Below are 20,131 nucleotides of genomic sequence, written 5' to 3'. Positions count from 1 at the left end.
TCAAAATATTAACTAGATGTCACAGTGCCCTTTCACAATACATCTTCAATGCAGAATTCTCCTGTGCGGGAGAGGATGGACAGCCTGGAATTCCACCATGGGAGTGTGAGTGTGTGCTTTATTAGCTCCTCTGACAGTGGACACCAGTGGCTGCAGCTTTCTACATCTCCACACAGACTCTGTCATCTGCTCTCAGAGGCAACTCCTTTCTACATCTCCACCGGCTCTCTTCCCAAACCGCCAGCGGTCTGAACCATCCTGCCAACTGTGGCTATGGACATATCCCATCATGACATGCCTTTGGTTTCTTCACCCGTGTGAATGCAATATCATATGAATTTTATTATCTATTCAATAAATGCATTTACTACACTATATTAGGCTCCTTGGCAACCCTCTCCCCTTCATCCTTCTTCTCAGTTCCTACAAAAGCAGAAGGGTCTCAGTGATGTGTGTGTGCGTGCGTGCGTGCGTATGTATGTGTTGGGGAAGGGGTGGGGGAGTTACACAGGTGGAATCTTCAGTCCCTCCACTTCTCCCAGTCTTTTGTCTTTACCATGTATTTTATTCTTTCTGTTCCTTACCTGCACCCTCTCCCTATCTAGACTTTACATCTGTTCTTCTCATGCATAGAGTACTTGATACAGCCATAGAAGCCTACTCAAATCAAGTTTATACTGAGTGCTTATCCCTATACTGATCAGTAATGCATTCTATATTTTAATGTTCTCTCAGCCAAAGATGTCCTTTCAAAATGATCAACAAATGTTTTGTCACTGAAGAAAGCGAAACATCTTATTTTTTTAAATTTTTTTTGCAGCATGAAAACAAGTATATCTTAATTGAACTTCTATAATGGTGATGATATATTTTTTTCTTTTGTATTTCAGTCCCATCAGTCCTCCTGCTATAGATCTCAGAAGAATCATGGAGATAGAAGAAAATAATCAAAAATGTGGAGCTACACCAAAATTAAGTACAGGGTTGGTTCAGATATCTTTATTTCTTGTTTTGTTACACTTTCACTCCATAGACTATAATGTCTTACACTTAAAGATTTGAATAAGTTTGCCAAGCACTATTTGCATGAAACGTGGCAACACAACAAATCCTAATTGCTATTTTTATTAAGCTGTGGGAATAACTTGTTTTCTTGGACCTACTACTCCCTACAGTCATATACATACAGTTCGGTCCATATATATTTGGACACAGGCACAATTTTCATACTTTTGGCTCTGTATGCCACCAGAAGAAATTAAAACAAAACAATCCAAATGAATTTGAAGTGCAGACTTTCAGCTTTAATTCAAGGGGTTGAACATAAATATCAAGTACAAATTTTAGAAACGGAAACCATTTTTATACACAGTCCCTCCATTTTCAGGGGCACAAATGTAATTGGACAAATGAATATAATCATAAATAAAATGTTAATATTTTGTTGAGAATCCTTTATTGGCAATGACTGCCTGAAGTCTGGAACCCAAAGACATTACCAAAGACTGGGTTTCCTTCTTTCTGATGATTTGCCAGGCTCTAACTGCAGCTGTCTTCAGTTCTTTGTTTGTGGGCCTTTCTGTTTTTAGTTTTGCCTTCAGCAAGTGAAATGCATGCTCAATTGGGTTGAGATCAGGTGATTGACTCGGCCATTGCAGAATATTCCATTTCTTTTGCTTCAAAAGCTCCTGGGTTGCTTTTGCTGTGTGTTTTAGATCATTGTCCATCTGTATTATGAAGTGCCACCCAATTAACTTTGCTGCATTTGGCTGAATCTGGGCTCACAGTATATCTCTAAACACTGCAGAATTCATCCGGCTGCTTCTGTCTTCTGTCACATCATCAATAAACACCAATGACCCAGTGCCACTAGAAGCCATGCATGCCCATGCCATCACACTGCCTCCACCATGTTTTACAGATGACGTTGTGTGCTTTGGATCATGAGCTGTTCCAAGTCTTCTCCACACTTTTTTCTTCCCGTCATTCTGGTTAGATTAGTCTTAGTTTCATCCATCTAAAGAATGCTTTTCCAGAACTGGTCTGGCTTTTTTAGATGTTTTTTGTCAAAGTCTAATTTGGCTTTTCTATTCTTCAGGCTTATAAATGGTTTGCACCTTTAGGTGAACCCTCTGCATTTGCTCTCGTGAAGTCTTCTCTTGATTGCAGACTTTGACAATGATACGCCCACCTCCTGGACTGTGTCCTTCATTTGTCTGGATGTTGTGAATGGGTTTTTTTTTACCATAGAGAGGATCATGCGATCATCCACCACTGTTGTCTTCCGTGGATGTCCATGCCTTTTTATGTTGCTGAGCTCACCAGTGTGTTCTTCTTTAGTCAGAATGTTCCAAACTGTTGATTTGGCCTCGTTTTTGAAGCCTTACAATGGTCTGTTTCACTTGCATCGACAGCTCCTTTGAACGCATGATGTAGATTCACAGCAATAGATTCCAAATTCAAATTCCACACGTAGTATCAACTCCAGACCTTTTACCTTGTTAATTGATGAAGAAATAACGAAGGAGTAGCCCACACGTGGCCATGAAACAGCTTTTGATTCAATTGTGCAGTTACTTTTGGTCCCTTAAAAAAGGGGGGATGGCTACTCTTAAGAGCTGTTATTACTAAACCCTTCCTCCAATTTGGATTTACATACCCTAAAATTAAACTTGAGAGTGTGCACTTTCAGCACATATCCATTATAGAACTATAGCTTGAATATGTTTTGGTAAATACCTGAAAAATCAAAAACTGTGCCTGTGTCCAAATATATATATGGACCTAACTGTATATAAGCATTAAAAACATGTTGAAGCTGTCAGTGATAACAGGCGCAGGCCTGGCATGATGTCCTCTGTCCCAGATATCTCAAAGCGTAGCCATGGTCAAAATGTTTGTCTTGAATAACATTGCATTCAAGATGAATATAATAATTAAAACCGCACGTCACACTCTTTATTTTTTTGTATTCCATACAAGCTTTATTAATAGTTCATAGGTATAGTATCTAGTATACAGACAGACATAAGCCAGGGGTTCTCAGCCTTTTGAAGCGTGAGGGCCACTATGTAACCTCATCACAGGCCACAATGAAATTAAATAGTTAATAATCTCAAATTTGTTATTTTGAATAGCGCAATGAACGTTTTCCTCCTGCAACCACTGAATTCTGGCAGGAGGGAGAGGAGGAGAAGCTAATTTGCAGTGGTTACAGGAGGAAAATGGAGAGGATTGGTTCCTGTATATGCCGCCCTCACTGCCGCTCTTGTCCAATGTGACAGACAGGCTGCATGGACCCCATGAAGGTACACAAGTGGTTGGGGATGGGATGTGCTAAAAACATGTCTCAACTATTGGGTTTTACTGATCCCCAAACTGCAAATGTAAAGGAGCCCTTACTGGTCTGAGCCCCCTATAAAGCTGCTTTCTCTCTGATGCTCTGCGGGTTACCCACTCCTTAGGTGCAGTACAGTGCACCTTTGGCTTTCCTGCAGGTTAGCTGCGCTTTGCCATGGACTTCTTTTATATCTTGTGAGTGTGGTGCACTTTCTGAAAGTGCACCAAAACTGCATTCAGGAGTTTTGGTACCATTTCAGAAAGTACACCAAACCTGCAGGATATTATAGAAGTCTTTGGCTCAATACTGCTAACCAGCAGAAAAGCCGCAAGTGTGCTGCACCCACAGACCAGTGTGCAAGCAGCCAAATAGTTGTTAACCCTTTTATAGGTGCTAATCTTAACTCTTTTATAGGTGCTCATTGCAAAAGCACAGTGTATGTGTTGTTTACCACAATGACCTTTTCCTCATCCAGCTTCTGCTGGTATTGCTCTTTAGGCTGCTGGAAAGGTCCCAGGCAAAGTACACTTAGTATCACTCCACCTGGGACAAGAGCCAGCACTACGGAGGAAGCATCGGCTTTTGTGGCTCCTTCTTCCTCCAGTGCCAGGGCCAGCTTGATGCACTCTGATAGTCTGAAATGGCAGGATGACAAGTCCTGATTGCGACCAATGGGTTGTCAACCCTGGGAATTAGCTTCCCTGGTTTGATGTTGTGGGCCACATCAGAGGGCTCCGGGGCCAACAAGTTGAGCACCCCTGGCATAAGCTGACGAGTATCTCAATAATCTGTCAAAACATTTTGGTTATAATGTAATTTTGATGAGGTGACGTATATATAAGAAGAAATATACATTTCAACAGTAAAATACAATAGTAATATTAGAATCCCAGGTTTGGAACAGACAACATGGGCAGTTAACAGGCTCCATGGCATCTGCAAAATGAACCCACAAGAGTCCCAACAGTCTAGCAAGTACTAACTTGTCAACCTCAGAGGTCTTGAACAGCATGCAAATAGCGGCGAGTTTCCCCTTTGCTTGGTAAGCCACACTATTGTAAATCATGGGTAATAGAGACATATGTCTTAGGGCAGGGAAACTGGGTGCATGCAAAAATACCATGACCCACGCAAAGGGGAAATGGATTTCAGGATGTCACTTTCTGTTCACTTTTTTTTTTACAAAGAACTTATTTGCAATGTCCCATGTTCAATTCTATTCTGCTCAGTAGGTTTTGCATTGGGTTACATCACAGCACACTGCACTGGAAAAAATGCACATGCAGTACTTTTTTTTTTTTTATCTAGTGCACACCACAGCAACGCATATTTTGTCTTTCCTATGCGATAGGGCTACACTTGTTATGAAAAAAAAAAGGCAGTGTAGCCCCAACGTATCTGGTGTGAATGAGCCTTTAGCTGAGGAGTCCTCATCGTCCAGGATGATTTAGACACCTGCAAGTTTTTTATTGCAGTCTGTGTCCTCATTGCATTGGAGAGATTTTCTCACTTGCTTTGTGGTTCCTAGGACAGAAAGTGAGAATGAATATCCTCAAAGGGGACAAATATGGGAATAAAAAATTTCCAGAGGTCTAGCCCATACCTATTCTATCCAAAACATAAAGTAACAATATTGCCTGGTGTTGGAATTTAAAGTGGGACTCCAGACAATACATTGACAGGGGGACAGAGCAGACAATTGACCTCCTGCCCAGTCACAGGTTGGGGCGGACTATATTGCTCAACTTCAGGCTATTATCACAGAGTATTTGGGAAGAGCAGTGTGATGGGGTGTCTGAATCACAAGAGTAAATAAAGAAAACTTTAAATCCTTAGGCAGCAGTAACAGTTGCTGTGTATTATTTTAACTTTGCGTGTAGCTGTTTGCTTGGAGTTTACAAAAAGACAAAAATAACTTATATGTAAATATATTATTCATGCAAATTACTTTTTTTTTTTTTTTTACTCTGAAGACTAACAAGGTTTTTATTTTTAAAACATTATGATTATTTTACAGGGTACAAAAGTCTACCATTCATGGTACAAAGCTGTCTCAGAAGCAGCGGAAAATGATGGCAATGTCTTCTAAAGAGATTGGCAGCACAGAAAGTACAGTTAACAGTGCAGCCCTTACAAATAGCAAGAGTGCACCAAAAACATGGTTAGTATACCTTCAAATAAAATGTTCCTTTTTTTAGACCTGCTGCTTGAATGTAATTGATTCTGATTTGAAGTATTGCTTTGCTTGTGTTTAATCCAGAATTTGTATTTTAATTAAGTAAAGTAGAACTATAGGCAAAACTTTTTTTTTTTTCCATTTTAGATGAGGGTTAGCAAAAGAGGGTTATAACCCCTGTCCCATTTTATTTTTTTTCTCCATCTGTGTCCCATTATGGAGACTCCCCTTCACTTTCTGTCCCATAGCCAAACAGGTCGTGGGAAGTAATCCCTGGTCACCGGAACTAGTGTCCCTATTGGAATATTTCCCCTCTATTACTTTTTCTGGGGACAACCCAAAATTTGGAATTTTCTTTTACTTTCACTTTCAATGACAATGGTAAACAAGGACAAACAGAGAGGGTGAATCTCCTTAACAAGGGCCCAGACAGCAATAAAAACTGACAAATGCTCTAATCCCTCTCTGCTCTACCCAAATTAAGAAAAAAAATTGCCTTTAGTTATTCTTTAATACTGTATATCTTTATCATACAGTACAGGTCATGGATTGGATATTCTTAGACTGTGGGTTACAAGTTACCTTCACGTGATAGGATACTGGCGCAGTTTTTGGACATGCCACCTCTTAGGTGTCCCCCTATAACCCCACCCCACTTTGTGAGATCTCAGTTCTTTGCTAGTGTCCTGTAGGTAATGGATCTCTGCTCTATTTTGGGGATGTTTCTGGGCTTAACTCGTTCCTATTTACTTTAAATTCTTCAATCAACTCTTCACTGCCTTCTACTTTAACAATAACAGCAGCGCACTTGACTCAGTTTGGTAATACCTTGGAAACCGTACATGGACCCCACCTTCCGTATTGTTGCTTAGAGTACTGAATTCTACTTGATTGCTCACCTCTGCACTTAGTGCAGTGGCTGTGGTTAGGCACGAGTGCTTTACAGGTCCAAGACCATGGTCCATTCCTATGGTTCCCAGGCTCTGAAGACCCGTCCAGGTGTATGTCCACCATGACGGTATGTCCACAGTGGTTTGAATGACTGTTTATACATTACAGTGGTTCGAATAGATCCTGAAATGGACTCATTGTTTGAAGTATCTGGTTCTAGTCCTGTACACAGCTCATGTTAGAGTGTTTCTTCCAAAGGAGAAACTTTAAACTCTTTGATCTCATATTCATGCTCTTCAGTCTAGGAGTTGTTTGACTGTCCACCTTTGAATGAGAGTCTCAGGCATGATGGCAGCTTCCTTTGAGGCAATCCCATTTTAGCCAGTTTCATTGCAGACTTCCTAAAACATTCTGTTGTCATGGGGCAAATCCCTGGACAAATTAAGCTATTTGACACAAAGGAACAAGTTGTCCTTGGTCTGGTGGCTCAGGAATCCAGCTCCAGAATTTAGGGTTTTTATTCACATTCTCTGGAAGATCCTTATGAGTGACACCAGCCTGTCAGGCTGGGGAGGAGTACTGGATACCATGTCAGTGAAGGGGACTTGGTTGTCGGAGGAGTCTCATCTGTGGAACAACATCCTAGAACTTCAGGTGAATTGGCGGTCTGCAGCGTTTGATCCTGCTGGAAGGTGATCTGATTTGGATTTAGTCAGACAACATCATTGCTGTGGCATACATCATCATCAGGAAGGAACCAGAATTCTTGCTGTGGCAAGAGAGGTAAATTGGATCTTATCTTGAGCAAGATGTAACATTCCGCATTGTTTGCCGTCAGCGCCTTGACCTGAGAGAATGGTCCCTACACCTGGAAGTGTTCCAGGACCTGTGTCGCAGATGTAAAATAATACATCTGGACCTCCTGGCCTCCAGGTTCAATAATAAAACTGGACAAGTTTGTCTCCAGGTACAAGAATCCTCTAGTGAAAGTAGTGGATGCTTTTGTGCCTTTTTAAAATTTTGCACCCTGGCCTATGGCTATTCTTCTTTTGAAGCTTCTTCCTTGTCTGCTTCCCAGAATTGAGATGGAGGGCGTTCCAGTGATCTTCATTGCTTCAGATGGTCTCTGCTAGATCATCAGGATATTTTGTCTCAAGGACTGATTTGTCATTATGTTTCACAGTCGCTGGCTTTAATGGCATGGCTGTTGAAGTCTAAGTGTGGAGCATCTCTGAATCCTTGGCTCCTACAATGCTAAAAACGACAAGTTTGCTGTTTGCAAGATCTCTCCTTAGAAACGAAAGGCATATTTCACTTGGTGTGAGTCCTAGGAGTTTCTCCATGGGATGAATCCTTCTTGCAGCTGGGTTTACACCAGCTTTTGGCTCTTTCTATTCTGGACTGATCTACAGATTTTTTTTTTTTTTCCCAGTGCTCAATCTCCCTGTAGGTAGCAGCATAACCCAGAGGTAAAAGACTTCACGTGTCCCTCAATGGACTCCAAGAAAAAGATTTTATGATTAGTAGAAAAATTCTATTTTTATTTCTTTTGTGTACAGGTTAGCCGGAATAGAGATTATAACTGGGCAGACCCTGTTTAATCGGTTGAATTATTGTGTGCATTAACAATCAGTGGGTTATTCTGGCATGGAGCTCTCATTTCCATTCATAACTTAAGTGCTGTGCAACTTGTGAAATCCATTGAAATGAAATACTTGCTATGGAAATCCAGCAGCATTTCTGGCGTTGTTGAGTGCCAGAAGGGTGGGAAATTTACTGGCTTTTTATTTAAGATGAGTAAGGACAACGAATACCTCAGACGTCCCATTCCAGGAGAAACCTCTGTTTTTCTTTCATCCTGTAAGTTTAGAAATAAATTCCTCCATGGCTGGTTGGGCAGAGATAAGTCATCTTAGGTGAAATTCTGAAGTTTCCATCACTATGTGAATTCCAGGGGAGCTTTTCTAGTTTCTCCAGAAAGACTGATTATGTGCAATTATACTGGTTCTCAAAACTTTGCAATTTTTATTTACTGAGAAAGCTGTTAAATAAAATGGAATACAATGGATCCCCTGGCTATGACAATATTAAACATAAACTGTATAGCTGTTGGCAAATAAATCTAGTTTTAAACAGCATTGTTAGAAAAATTAGACCAGCAGTCTATTGTTTGCTGATGCATGGCTAGTTAGCAAGTAAGTGGTTATGGCTTATATTATCGGTCTACCCAAAGCTGAGATTTCAGTGTTAGGATATATTTAGCTTTCCAGTATATACCAGTTTATTTAATATGCATTATGTCTCAAATACACTGCTCGTGAATTTCTGGGTATGCCCGCCTGCTTGTGATAATTATGTGGGTATTTTTATTTTATATTACGGAGAATGCATCAGGAATTTCTGGAACTTTCAACACTGGATGAGAACACTCAAAATTAACCTATAGGATTGTCAGTTTAGGCTCCTGAATTATTGTCTGTGATGTATATGCTCTACAGATATCATGCTCTCTTGTTATTTTCTTTCTTGTTTAAGAAAGCACATAAAAATAATTTCAGATCTAGCTGGCTAACACAAGATAACATTTGAATGGCTCTTGCTTTGTTTGCAGCATCAACAGGAGTTTCCCAGACAGTGGCTCCTGGGAAAAACATAATTGATTTGACCATTTTCAAACCCTTTTTTGATTGCTATCCCCCCTTCCCCTACCTTTTTTGATGAGCAGTTTCAGGAGCTTCTAGTCGTTGCTTCATTTCCCATTCTTTGAACATATGCTTTGGCCAAGCCAAATGTACATACAGTATATTGTATTTCTGCTAGCTAATTATTATTATACAGGATTTATATAGTGCCAACAGTTTGCACAGTGCTTTACAATATAAAGGGAGACAATACAGTTACAATATTAGTCCTTGCATGTCTATGCCCAACTCTAGCCAAAGTTTTTCCATTTATAAGAGATTATAAATCTCTGCCAGTTTTCATTGCTGTGTGTGTCTTGATTTGTTAGGTTATACTTTACATTCTGCCCCCAGTGACACCTGTCATTTGCAGATATACAGGTTATTTTTGGGACTTAAGAGAGAGTTAAGAGGAAATATCTCTAGTGGGGACACAGAGCGCAGTAAGAACCAGAGGTTCTATACCATTTCCCATTAATGTAGATGTTTTGATTAATATTGGGCTAAGCACAATTTGGAGAAAAAAAAATATATTGTCTGTGTTCCTATGATAATGAAAATGTGACACACTGAGGATATAGAAACATCAAAATTCTGTCAAAGTGGCTTCAAGCTAAATTTATTAGTAACTAAATAGAATATATGAATATATAACTGCCACAAATCATTAGGGTTATATGACTGCATGTTTGCTTTATATGTTGAAAGAAAGAAAAGAGAACTTAAGAATTTACCAAACCATTTTCTCATATTTTTTTTTAGTACTGTCTAATGTGATTAGACAATTAAAGTGCAGTGAAGTTGAAGCTTTCAGAACAGTAGTGTTTATTTTGTGTGGATGCCTGACTCTTAAAGCTGAACATATAAAAAAAGGCAAAACTTTTTTTTTTTTTTAGAGAGGGATTTGAACCCCTGTCAGTTTTTATTGCCGTCTGTGCTTCCATTCAGGATATTCACCCTCTCTGTTTGTTTGTCCTGTTTATCATTATCATTGAAAGTAAAGAAAACCCCAAATTTTGGATTGTCCCCTAGAAAGTAAAAGATAGGAAATCTTCCAAGGGGGACATTAGTTCTGGCGATCTGGGATTCCCTTAATTTGCAGGAATTTCCTCACTTCCTGTTTTGGCTACGGGACAGGAAGTGAAAGGAAATCTCTGCAATGGGACACAGATGGCGAAAAAAAATCTGATAGGGTTATAACCCTCCCTTACTCTATACAAAATGGGGGAAAAAAAAGTTTTACATATAGTTCAACTTGAACCCTAGGGAAACTTAATTACTGCAATGTTTCACTTGCCTTCTCCCTCGCTCCTGCAGGCTCCTCCTAAAGTATGACTGTTCACCAAAGCCACTTCTCTTTAGGACTTCTGTCTCTTTCTGTTGTCATCTCATACAATGCAGGACCAGTAGTCCTGCATTGTAAGTGAGGACTCCAAGGGCTGACCCACAACACTGAACATTAGAGGGAAGAGGTAAGTGTCAGCTATAGGGGGAGTGAGAGAGAAGGTAAAATATATATTTATATTGTTTCCCTAAATAAAAATGTGCTTTTGACTCTTACAGTTCAGGGTAAGCCCCACAGCAAGGGTAGTTTTTACATTTCCCTGGAGATCAGCTTTAAATAGTCATGTCAGTGAGTTGAAATAAGGCGATGTAAACAGGGGTCTATAATAAATCTTTACAGGGCCTCGTCTGTACAATCTGCAAGAGAACACAAATCATTCCGTGACCTCCTTCTTGAAGAGCAAAAAACTGTCATCTCTCAAAACTCACTGGGCAATGCTGGCAAAAAAAACTTCCAGCAGGAGGAAATGGACCCTCGCAGATTGCCAAGGTAAGAATGTTGTGGAGTTTTTTTTAGTTTTTTTTTTTTGTAATTTTTGCTGGTATAAATGCAAGAAAAAATGGAAATATTTGCTATTGTTTAAAATATTCAGTTACTTAAAACACTTTTAAGCTACTTCTTATGCGGTGTGGGATATTTATAAGCAACTAGTTTTCCATGTTTGGGGGATTTATATATATTTGTAAATAGTGACTAATTATGCTTTATAAAATAACAGTAAAAAAAGCAAAACTCAAATTGCACAAACTGTTAACTAAGCGTTTTGTTATACCAGTGCTCCAGAAATGCTAACATTGTTTTGTAGCTTCCTTCACATATATGGGTGAAAATAAGACAAAAAAAGTGTAATCAATTGTGACTTACAATCTCTTGACTCTAGCTGCATTAGTTTCCCATTTTCAGGCTAAGAACCTTTTCAGCAAGTATATATGCTTTAATTTGTGCAATTCCTCTACATGACTTAGCATGAAAAAGCATTGTCTGTAGTTTGTTTAAGAGTTTTATTAGAATTTGCTTCCATACTGACCCCAGTGTAACTTAGGATTTATTTTGGACAGGTAAAAATTGACTAAAACAGTTTAGTTTGGCTCACAGACTTTTAAAGCAGAAAATTCTTTCTTGAGCCAGCTTCCTCTCCACATCTGGAGAAACCTGTCTGGGTGTGAGCATAGTGCTAAAACAGAACTTACCTTTAAAGTATTACGTTGGGAGTGCTTCTAGTATGCTGTCAAACTAAGGAAACCTTTGTTTTGTTTTTCTGGTTGCCTGGTTTACTTCCTGACCGGTGGATGATTTTAGCTGTATAATAGGGAGGCTACTATTGCCTTGTGATTTTTTTTTGGTTTTGTACATTTTAGTGTAATGACTGAGGAGACCACAGACTTTGACCATTTTTGCAGCGCAGGCATGCATGTGTCAGTGCTCAATGACATATTGCAGGCCATTGAACAAATCATTTATATTATGACGAGCTATCAACATTTATCTTCAAGGCTGACACATGTATTTAGGATAGAGATAAATTACTTCCTTAAGAAATATTAGAGCTCTGTTCTTTGAAAGGAATGCATCCAGTAAAACTTAGACAATGCAATGGCCATAACCATCAATGCCAAAAATTTCACAGGCACTTTTAGTTATAAGTACTACAGCATCATTTGCTTGCATAGAGAATTTCATCACTATTTGCTTTCAAAAACGTACATCCATGTTTGCCTTTTCACTTAAAAGTACTGTGTCCATGCTCACGCACTACTTTTCTTTCAAAGAGGACAAAAAAAGAAAATCATTCTAAAGCGATCAGAAATATAAATAGATTCAGAAAAGAAAAATAAGCTAGTTTAAGATTCCAACAACAGCCACGAATACCTTTTGTATTCTTGAGGCTTTCTTGCTTTTTTCTTACGCATTTCATGAATAAATATTATTACATCATTTTGCCATTTTAATGTCATCCTTTGCAAAAATATACCAGGTAATGCATGCTGTTTTGTTGAATGGCAGATCTAGAGGGAAGTGATATGGTCAGCTACGTTGGGAAGAAAAGTATAACATTATTTCAAACCAGCTGTGTGAAATATAAACTGTGTGTATATGTGGTAGGGGGTTACTTGCTTCAGGCCATCATTTCAGGCATCTGGGGATGAGTAGTTTGAAGGGATGACAGTTGAGAAGCAAATAAGGAAATAAAGGATGACGTAAGTTGAGGGTTATCGTTATGTAGGTTGGGTACATCAACTAGGGGAGCAGGGAATGGTGAAGCATCAGCATGTGCATGTTTGGTAGAAGAACTTGCTTTGAGTGGGGAAAGGATTGTATTTCATCTGTAGCATGGGTCATTTGGAACTTGATGTTAAATATGCATATGCTTAGGGGGAGAAGAAGTGAGCATATGTTTTGGGGGAATTGTATCAATCCAAGGGGTGATGATGATGAGTGGCAACATTCCAGATGTGCAGCAATGCCAAGAGTCCAAGAGAGTTTGGGATTTACACAGAAGCCACCCTTAGTCTTAGTCTTAAAAACCATGAATTTTTTTATAACATTCGATAAAAAACAAAAGCCAAAGTACTGAATTTAGGGTTGAAGAAATTGTTTAAATCTAATTTAGTCAACATGAAGACTCAACATGTTTCAATAGATGTCCTTTAGCAGTACATGTTGATGATCCCTAAGAGATATAACAGGTATATTATAAACACACAAATTGGATATGAATGTTTCCAATTATAATGTGTGTTTATAATTTGCTGTGATTGGCTACCATCATGTGAAAGGCAAACTTGATACAGGTTAAGTCCTGCCAACTATGCAACAAGCCAAACCTCTTTCATCCCTCAGCAAATCAAATGCTATATTTTAATTGAGCTTTAGTTGCAGGCTGTGTTGATGGACTTTTCCCGTCAGAACTGCTTCTTTCCCCATACAAGTCAATGGGACCCCAGAAGCAGGTTGACGCAGTTTAGGAGGTCAGGTGCACCTGTCAATGAAACCTACATGATCTCCGAAGTCTCCCAAACTGAAGTGGAACTAAACGGAAAGAACTACCTCCTCATTCCAGTAATGTGGCAGTTAAATCACTCGCCAGCTGCTGTCATTTTCTCTCCGGCTACTTCCAGGAGCTGGGTTTTCAGCCTCTTGATTGGTCGGTGGTGGAATGACATTATTATGGCACAGCTGGAGTGTGGCAGGAAGGTGCAGCTCCATGTGTATTTAATAGAAGGCTGTGAGCCAGTGGGTATGTGTTGCATGTCTTTTCTGCAATAAAGAGCTGCCAGTTCATAATTTATTGGTTACCTTTAGTTCCGCTTTAAATGCAGGAGGAATGCACCTGAAGGCAAGCTGCATTTGCCTATTGACACAGATCCAAAGCAAGTAAACACAGGTCTTAACTGGAGTTTGTTTCTCCTTAAATGCTCTCTTGATTCGTTGAAGTACCCTAGTTTGATTAAATAATTTAACATTTTCCTACGCTCTAAATTCTTTGAGGGTATTATTTATTTAATATTACAGGTGCTTATATAGAGCCGTCAATTTACTCAGCGCTTAACATTTATTGTACATTCACAGCAGTCCCTGCCTTTAAGGAGATTACAATCTAAGGTCCCTAACTCACACTCATACATACACATACTAGGGCCAATTTAGATGCACTTTGATGATGTCAGACGCCACACGTGGTGATCTCGGACATCTTGGAGACTCTGCCAGGCTTCACCATCTATGCTGCATATGCACAGCACCATCTGCTGGCAGACACCTTGGAGATTCCACCAGGCTTGCCATCCATGTTGCACATGCACAGCACCACCTGCTGGCAGACTCAATCGATCTCATCTCTGGATCAGACACACAACAACATCTGGCTATAGACGTCTCACCCTCTTACCCATGAGCCTGTTTTTAAATTCTAAGATGTGAGTTACTACTTATCTTTCTATTAAATACCTTCACAGTACACACTTAGAGGTGCTGTGTTTCTTTGCTCCCAATTTAGACAGGAGCCAATTAACATGTCTTTGGAGTGTGGGAGGAAACCCAAGCAGACACAGGGAGAACAGGATAGAATAAGCACAGAAAGTGAATCTGTTTTATTAAGGCCTGTTTTCTTATGTGTTTTCTTCTTAGTTCGAGCTATTACATTATCACAAGGGTAGCTTATGTTGGGGCACATATTTTCCTTCAGATTGTTTCCCTTTAAGATGGAAGAATACAGAATTCCATTGTGCCGAGGAAAATAATGTATATGCTCACCAGAGAGTGCTGTTGCATAAGCAGTTGTACTGTAGGTGATCTAATTCTGTAGTCTAGGGTTTGTAATACTACACACACACTAAAATGCTAACCTACAATATAGATTTTTTATTTTTTTTTCCCTATTTACTATATCATTTCTTCGTGCAGACTATGTAGGATACACTGATAGCATTGATCATTAGTGTAAACTGATACAGTAAAAGTGTATATTATTATTTTTATATAGAGCCAACAGTTTGTGTAACACTTTAGCTTATTCTGGGTTAAATTAAGGCACCATTCACATTAGCGCATCTTGATAGTTGCGTGATTTCCAGTGCGACTTTGATGCGACTTGTGGTGCGACTTTGGACCCCAAAGTCACATGGCAAGTCACACAAGTGTGAATGGACCCTCAAGGAAATGTTAGCCAATGGAAATAATCTGAAGTAGAATATCCCTTTGTTAAAGTGGAGCTCCAGACTAATATAAAAAAAAAAATAATAATACGGTGATGTATCCATAAAAAATTATTAAATGTATTTTCATTATATTGGATGTGGCTTTAAGAGGCATGGTTAAATAAAATCTGAGACTTCTCACAGTATACAATGCACACATTTGTCCATGCATCGACAAAATACTTAACCACTTCCTGCCAGAGGTAACCCACCTTTGGGTGGGTGGGTTTTAACGCCAAGAGGCCGCATATATGTGGCCCTATGTAAACACGTTTGTGTGCTGAAAGCGCACGTCCTGCATGCTCCCGAAGCATACAATAGTTACATGACCGGAATGCCTGCCTCTCCCTCTTGGGATTTAGAAGTTATGCAGGGCCCTCGAACCCCTCGTGTATTGTATTGTTACTGTCTTGTCTCATGTTCTGTCCCCCCTGCTTCTGTAAAGTGCTGAGCATACCCATTGGCGCTATATAAATACTGTATAATAATAATAATTAAACGGCCTGGAGGTGGTGTCGGGAAGGGGTTAATAATTACTGTGCTATGAGTGAGAGCTTCACAAACAAATATAAATCTAAAGAATCATTTAAAAAAAAAAAACAAATCAATATAGAGTGAGCACTTCCCTTTTTCTGTATTAAAGCAAACGGAAACTGCAACCAGCAAATGTTGAAAGAATAACCAAATTGGTCAGAAGTATGTAATGTATAGTGTACAGAATACAGTGATTAGCACTATGTAATGTTATATAGAGGTCAGTTGTTAGCACATATGTATGTTCAGCAGTCAACAGCATGTGTCATAGTGCCCCTTATATTGATGCACAGTGAGAAAAAAGGATGCCCGGTATGGAGGATAAAAATGTTCCAGTATCAGTGGAAGTAAAAAATGCCCTCGTTTTAGTAGTCAGTGAAAGAAAAAAAAAACTGGTGCCACTAGTCAGTGAGAAGAAAAAAAAATGCCCCAATGTCAGCAATCAATGGGAGGAAAAATTTCTGTGGTGGGAGAAAAAAGTATCCCAGTATCAGAAGTCAGTGGAAGGGAAAAATGACCTGGCTGCAAAGCAAAGGTAGGAATAAACTGCTCCAGTGTCTGTGCCCCATCATTGTCAAGGGGAAACAAAAATTGGTGGTGTTGGGGGTTTGAACCTGTTTGATGCTGTAGAGACTGTGCAGCATAGAGGAAGAACAGCACCGTATGTTTTAGTCTGCTCTGCTTCTGCTGTCTTTTCTCTTCTTCTAATTCAGTTTAAAGCCACCTGCTTCACTTTCCCTTCACGTATTGTGACCCCTTGTGTAAATGTTTCTTGCTCCAAATTTTTCTCGCTGCTCAACTATTAGGGTCTAGTCCTACTAACTATTTTCTTCCCTTTATATCCACAATGAGCTCCAACTGACTTTAGTCTCCTGCCTCCCTTCCATGACCTGGTTCCTCTGATACAATTTCAAAGATGTCTTTCCTTTGCTTTTCATTCCACAGGTCCCACTTTCCTCTTTTTTGATTTCCCGACACCTTTTGATATTCAGAAAAGATACCTTATTACCTACTTGGCCAGTTATACGGAAGTACACCAGCACGAGGAAAGGGAGCGTGCACACAGGGAGAGGAGAATCCTCCTTGCAGTTACTGTCTTTGTCCCTGCCCATCTTATTAAATTCGTCATTGCGCGTTCGCAGCCAGGTGCTGGACCAAGCATGAGATGCTCAGGTTGATTTTGTCTAGTGTCCTCCTATCATAGATATGGATTGTGATGAAAATTTTTTGATCCCTTTGTTTGTGACAAAATATATGTTCTATCCTCTCAAAAAAAAAAAAAAGTACCAAAACCTGAATGGGATGACCCAGATGCATGCAATAAGCATTGGTTAATGCTTTAAAAAAAAAAGTCTATTTTAGGGCGAACAAATTATTGATGACACTGGTTTTAGTATAGTGTGATCTTTTCTGCCTGTGGACACACAGACTGTGGCAAACCTTTCTTTACTAATTGTTCTGGTGAGAGTTGCTTAGACACAGCTCTAAGCAATAGGAACTGTAGGTTGTTTTCTTATAGGTTTTACAGAGAAATTGATAGCAGGCAAACCAGTTTTACTGGAAAGAGTAATATTATATCACTTTTGAATAATACAGGTAGAGCCTACTTTATTTCAAGCATGACAAATCTTTACACTGTTAATGTACACATGCAAGTGCTGTATGTAGATTGTTGAAGTACCATGTATTTTTGATAAATGACATATAATGTTTTCTGTATATACATGTTTGGCTTTTGTTGGAAGTTGTGATCACAAGCTCCTAACAAGGTTTTGTAGGTACTGGGATTGGACAAAAAAATGGAAACACTACATGATTTGCAGGTGTGAAAGTGATGACATGTTTTGCGTTGAAAGCGGAAGTGATGTAACACTCTCTTGCTTCCGCTGTGTGATGAGACACCTAGCTAACAGGAGGGAAGCTTCACTTTTGTGTGCTGCTGTTTATACAGAGTCGTATCAGAACTTACCGAGCTTCAAAGAGGGCAAAATGGTTGTGCGCACTTATCTGGTGACTCTGTGACTGAAGTTGCCAATTTATTTGACTGTCGCAAGGCACAATATCAGAGGTTAACACAGCCTTTACAGTTTCTGGGAAAATGTTGTCTGATAAACATAAGTGCAGTCAACATGATCAACTGATCAAAAGAGACAAAAGAACAATTGCGCTGGTTTGTGACCCGGAATAACAAATGCAGCAAAAGTGATTGCAGAGTTCAGTCTCACCCTCTTCTTGGGGTGTGATGGGAATCACCGGCACGCTTTCCTCCTCTATCTTGTATAGCAGTCAAGGGAGGATTTTAATTGGAGGGTAGGCATAAATCAGCTTCAATGCAGTCCAAGGAGTCACCAAAGCATCTACGCTGAAAGTTAGAGGATCCTTGGTTTTGGCCTCAAATTTGTTCAGCTTGTTATTGAGCCTGGTGGCCAGGATGTCCAAATCTGTTTTTTTCCACCTTTGATAGATATTTTGAAAGATCTTTGGGTGAAAAGACCACACTCCCAGGTCTAGGTGGTGTTGGTTTAGCATGTCTGCCTGGCAGTTATCCACTCCAGGGATGTGGATGGTCAAGAGAACTGAAATGTGGGCCTCTGCCCAGGAGAGTATCAGACTTGTTTCTTTTAGAGCAGCTTGACTTCTGATGCCCCCACCTTGGGGGAGAACCTTGGGGGGTAGACCACTGTTGTGGCATTGTCCGACTGTATATTAACTGGATTACTTGGCAGAAGGGAGTTCCAGTGTTTCAGAGAAAATCTGATGGTTGCAGAATGTTGCTGGGAAGTTTTTGACTCCTGTGGGAACCAGGTTCCCTAGACAGTCAGGCAATTTTACCCCACACCAGCCTGTAAGCTTAACAACATCATCACCACCATCCAAGGCATGTGAAGGAAAGATATTCCCATTTCCAAGACAGTATTGGAGAGCCACAATGTTGGGGAGAGCTTTGCCTAGCTGGACAAAAGCATTGGGCAGTCCAAAAAGTAGATTTGTTGTTCCGCGTCATGAGTATGTTGTATTGAAAGGCATTTTCCACTTTTAACTTCCCCTCTTTTTTTTAGTAATAAAGCAAAACATTTCTTAAAGTGGAACTGCACTGAATCTGAGTGCCACAAACCAAAAATGCAATTTAATTAATTGTTAATATTCAAAGCAAACTCCCCCATCCATCCATATCTTCATGCTTTATTTTGCTGAGAATTCATTTTGAAAAACACCCCCCTGGTATTTCTGGCAGTGGCCTTCATGAGTCAAGGCAGATGATTCATGTAGCTTTTACTTCCTGGAATCCATCTGCCCTCAGCTCAGGCATTGAGCTGAGAACTCTCCCCTCCTAAAGACTCCTGGGATGTGTGACGACATTTACTTAGGCATGGAAACCAGGAAGTAACTGAAGAAATGTAAAAAAAAAAAAAAAAAGGTTAAAACCTGTACATATGATATACTTTCCTATCTATTTATTAATACTAGCAGCATAAGGATTAAAAAATAGTACATGTTAATTGAGAGTGTGAAGTTCCAATTTAAATTATTTTTCCGTAGGATACATTTCAGCAAAAACCTTATTTGTCAGTACCCTTTCAGGATTGGGCAGCCATTCCTCCTGACTTCTCCGTGATCATAGGAGCCCTGGACACCACCAGTGCGGCGGTGTGAGTTGTGGGACACATTACCAATAGCAGTCTGGCTTGAGAGTCTGCAGTGAGGCAACCAACTGACATGACGAGCAGTCTTTTAATTTTTGTTTGTGAGTTGCTATATTGATTTTAATAAATCAGCTTTTACTTACTACACTCAGATAGCGCTGCCGTGTTTCCCCTCTTCATTGTCTTTTTGGAGTTGCTTCTACTCTGACAGCTGGCTGCTTTCATAAGGAGTGTATATGGATTTATGATTCTAAAGACTTTTATCACCAGTACCATATTGACTTGAATGTCTATATTTTTGTGTTTTTCTCCATGGCTTTATTTAGTGTCACCTCCCCTCCTATAGTGCCACTGCATTTCCTCTTTATTTATAAAGCAGTAAATCTGACAGTCAGCAAACATTCTCTGCAGGTGAATCTTCTGAATCCTGTCATTATTTCTCCACCAGAGAATATTTGGTGAAAATCACACTCACTGCTTTAAAAATGGACTCCATAGAGTTTTTAAACAGAGAGCACAGACAATTAATTTTGTACACAAAATATAATTTTATCTGCAGAATTCGGTATAAATTTTCCTCAATAAATAAAACAAGCTTTTCTCATAAATTCATTCATGGGAAGCTCAGACACTCGTGAATTATAAGCTGTGGCCAAATGTTAAAGTTTCAAAGCTTTAACTGAGCCCAAATCTTTCCAAACCACAGCCTGTCTGGCCTCAAATATAGCCTTTTCCACAGTAAAATGAAGGACTGTGTAACAGTTTCTAAATTAAACAAAATGAAACTCCAGTAGAGCCGCATATAAAAGTGTAGTTGGAATAA

General features: G+C 39.5%; 1 protein-coding gene across 1 annotated transcript in view; it reads left to right on the top strand.

Moving 5' to 3' along the window:
- The window catches only part of IBTK (inhibitor of Bruton tyrosine kinase), a 124,128-nt gene that overhangs the window by 93,929 nt on the left and 10,068 nt on the right, over positions 1-20,131 (top strand). The window contains exons 24-26 of the mRNA XM_089693094.1: positions 891-983; positions 5,358-5,501; positions 10,773-10,922. Of these exons, the coding sequence (XP_089549220.1) occupies positions 891-983; positions 5,358-5,501; positions 10,773-10,922 (387 nt within the window). The remainder of the gene's footprint in view (positions 1-890; positions 984-5,357; positions 5,502-10,772; positions 10,923-20,131) is intronic.

Source organism: Staurois parvus, unplaced genomic scaffold (assembly GCF_062004578.1).
Source record: "Staurois parvus isolate SC_StPar_1 unplaced genomic scaffold, SC_StPar_1.0 ptg000613l, whole genome shotgun sequence".
Classification (NCBI taxonomy): Eukaryota; Metazoa; Chordata; class Amphibia; order Anura; family Ranidae; genus Staurois; species Staurois parvus.
The sequence above is the reverse complement of the archived record's forward strand: the minus strand, read 5'-3'. Positions and strand labels throughout refer to the sequence as shown.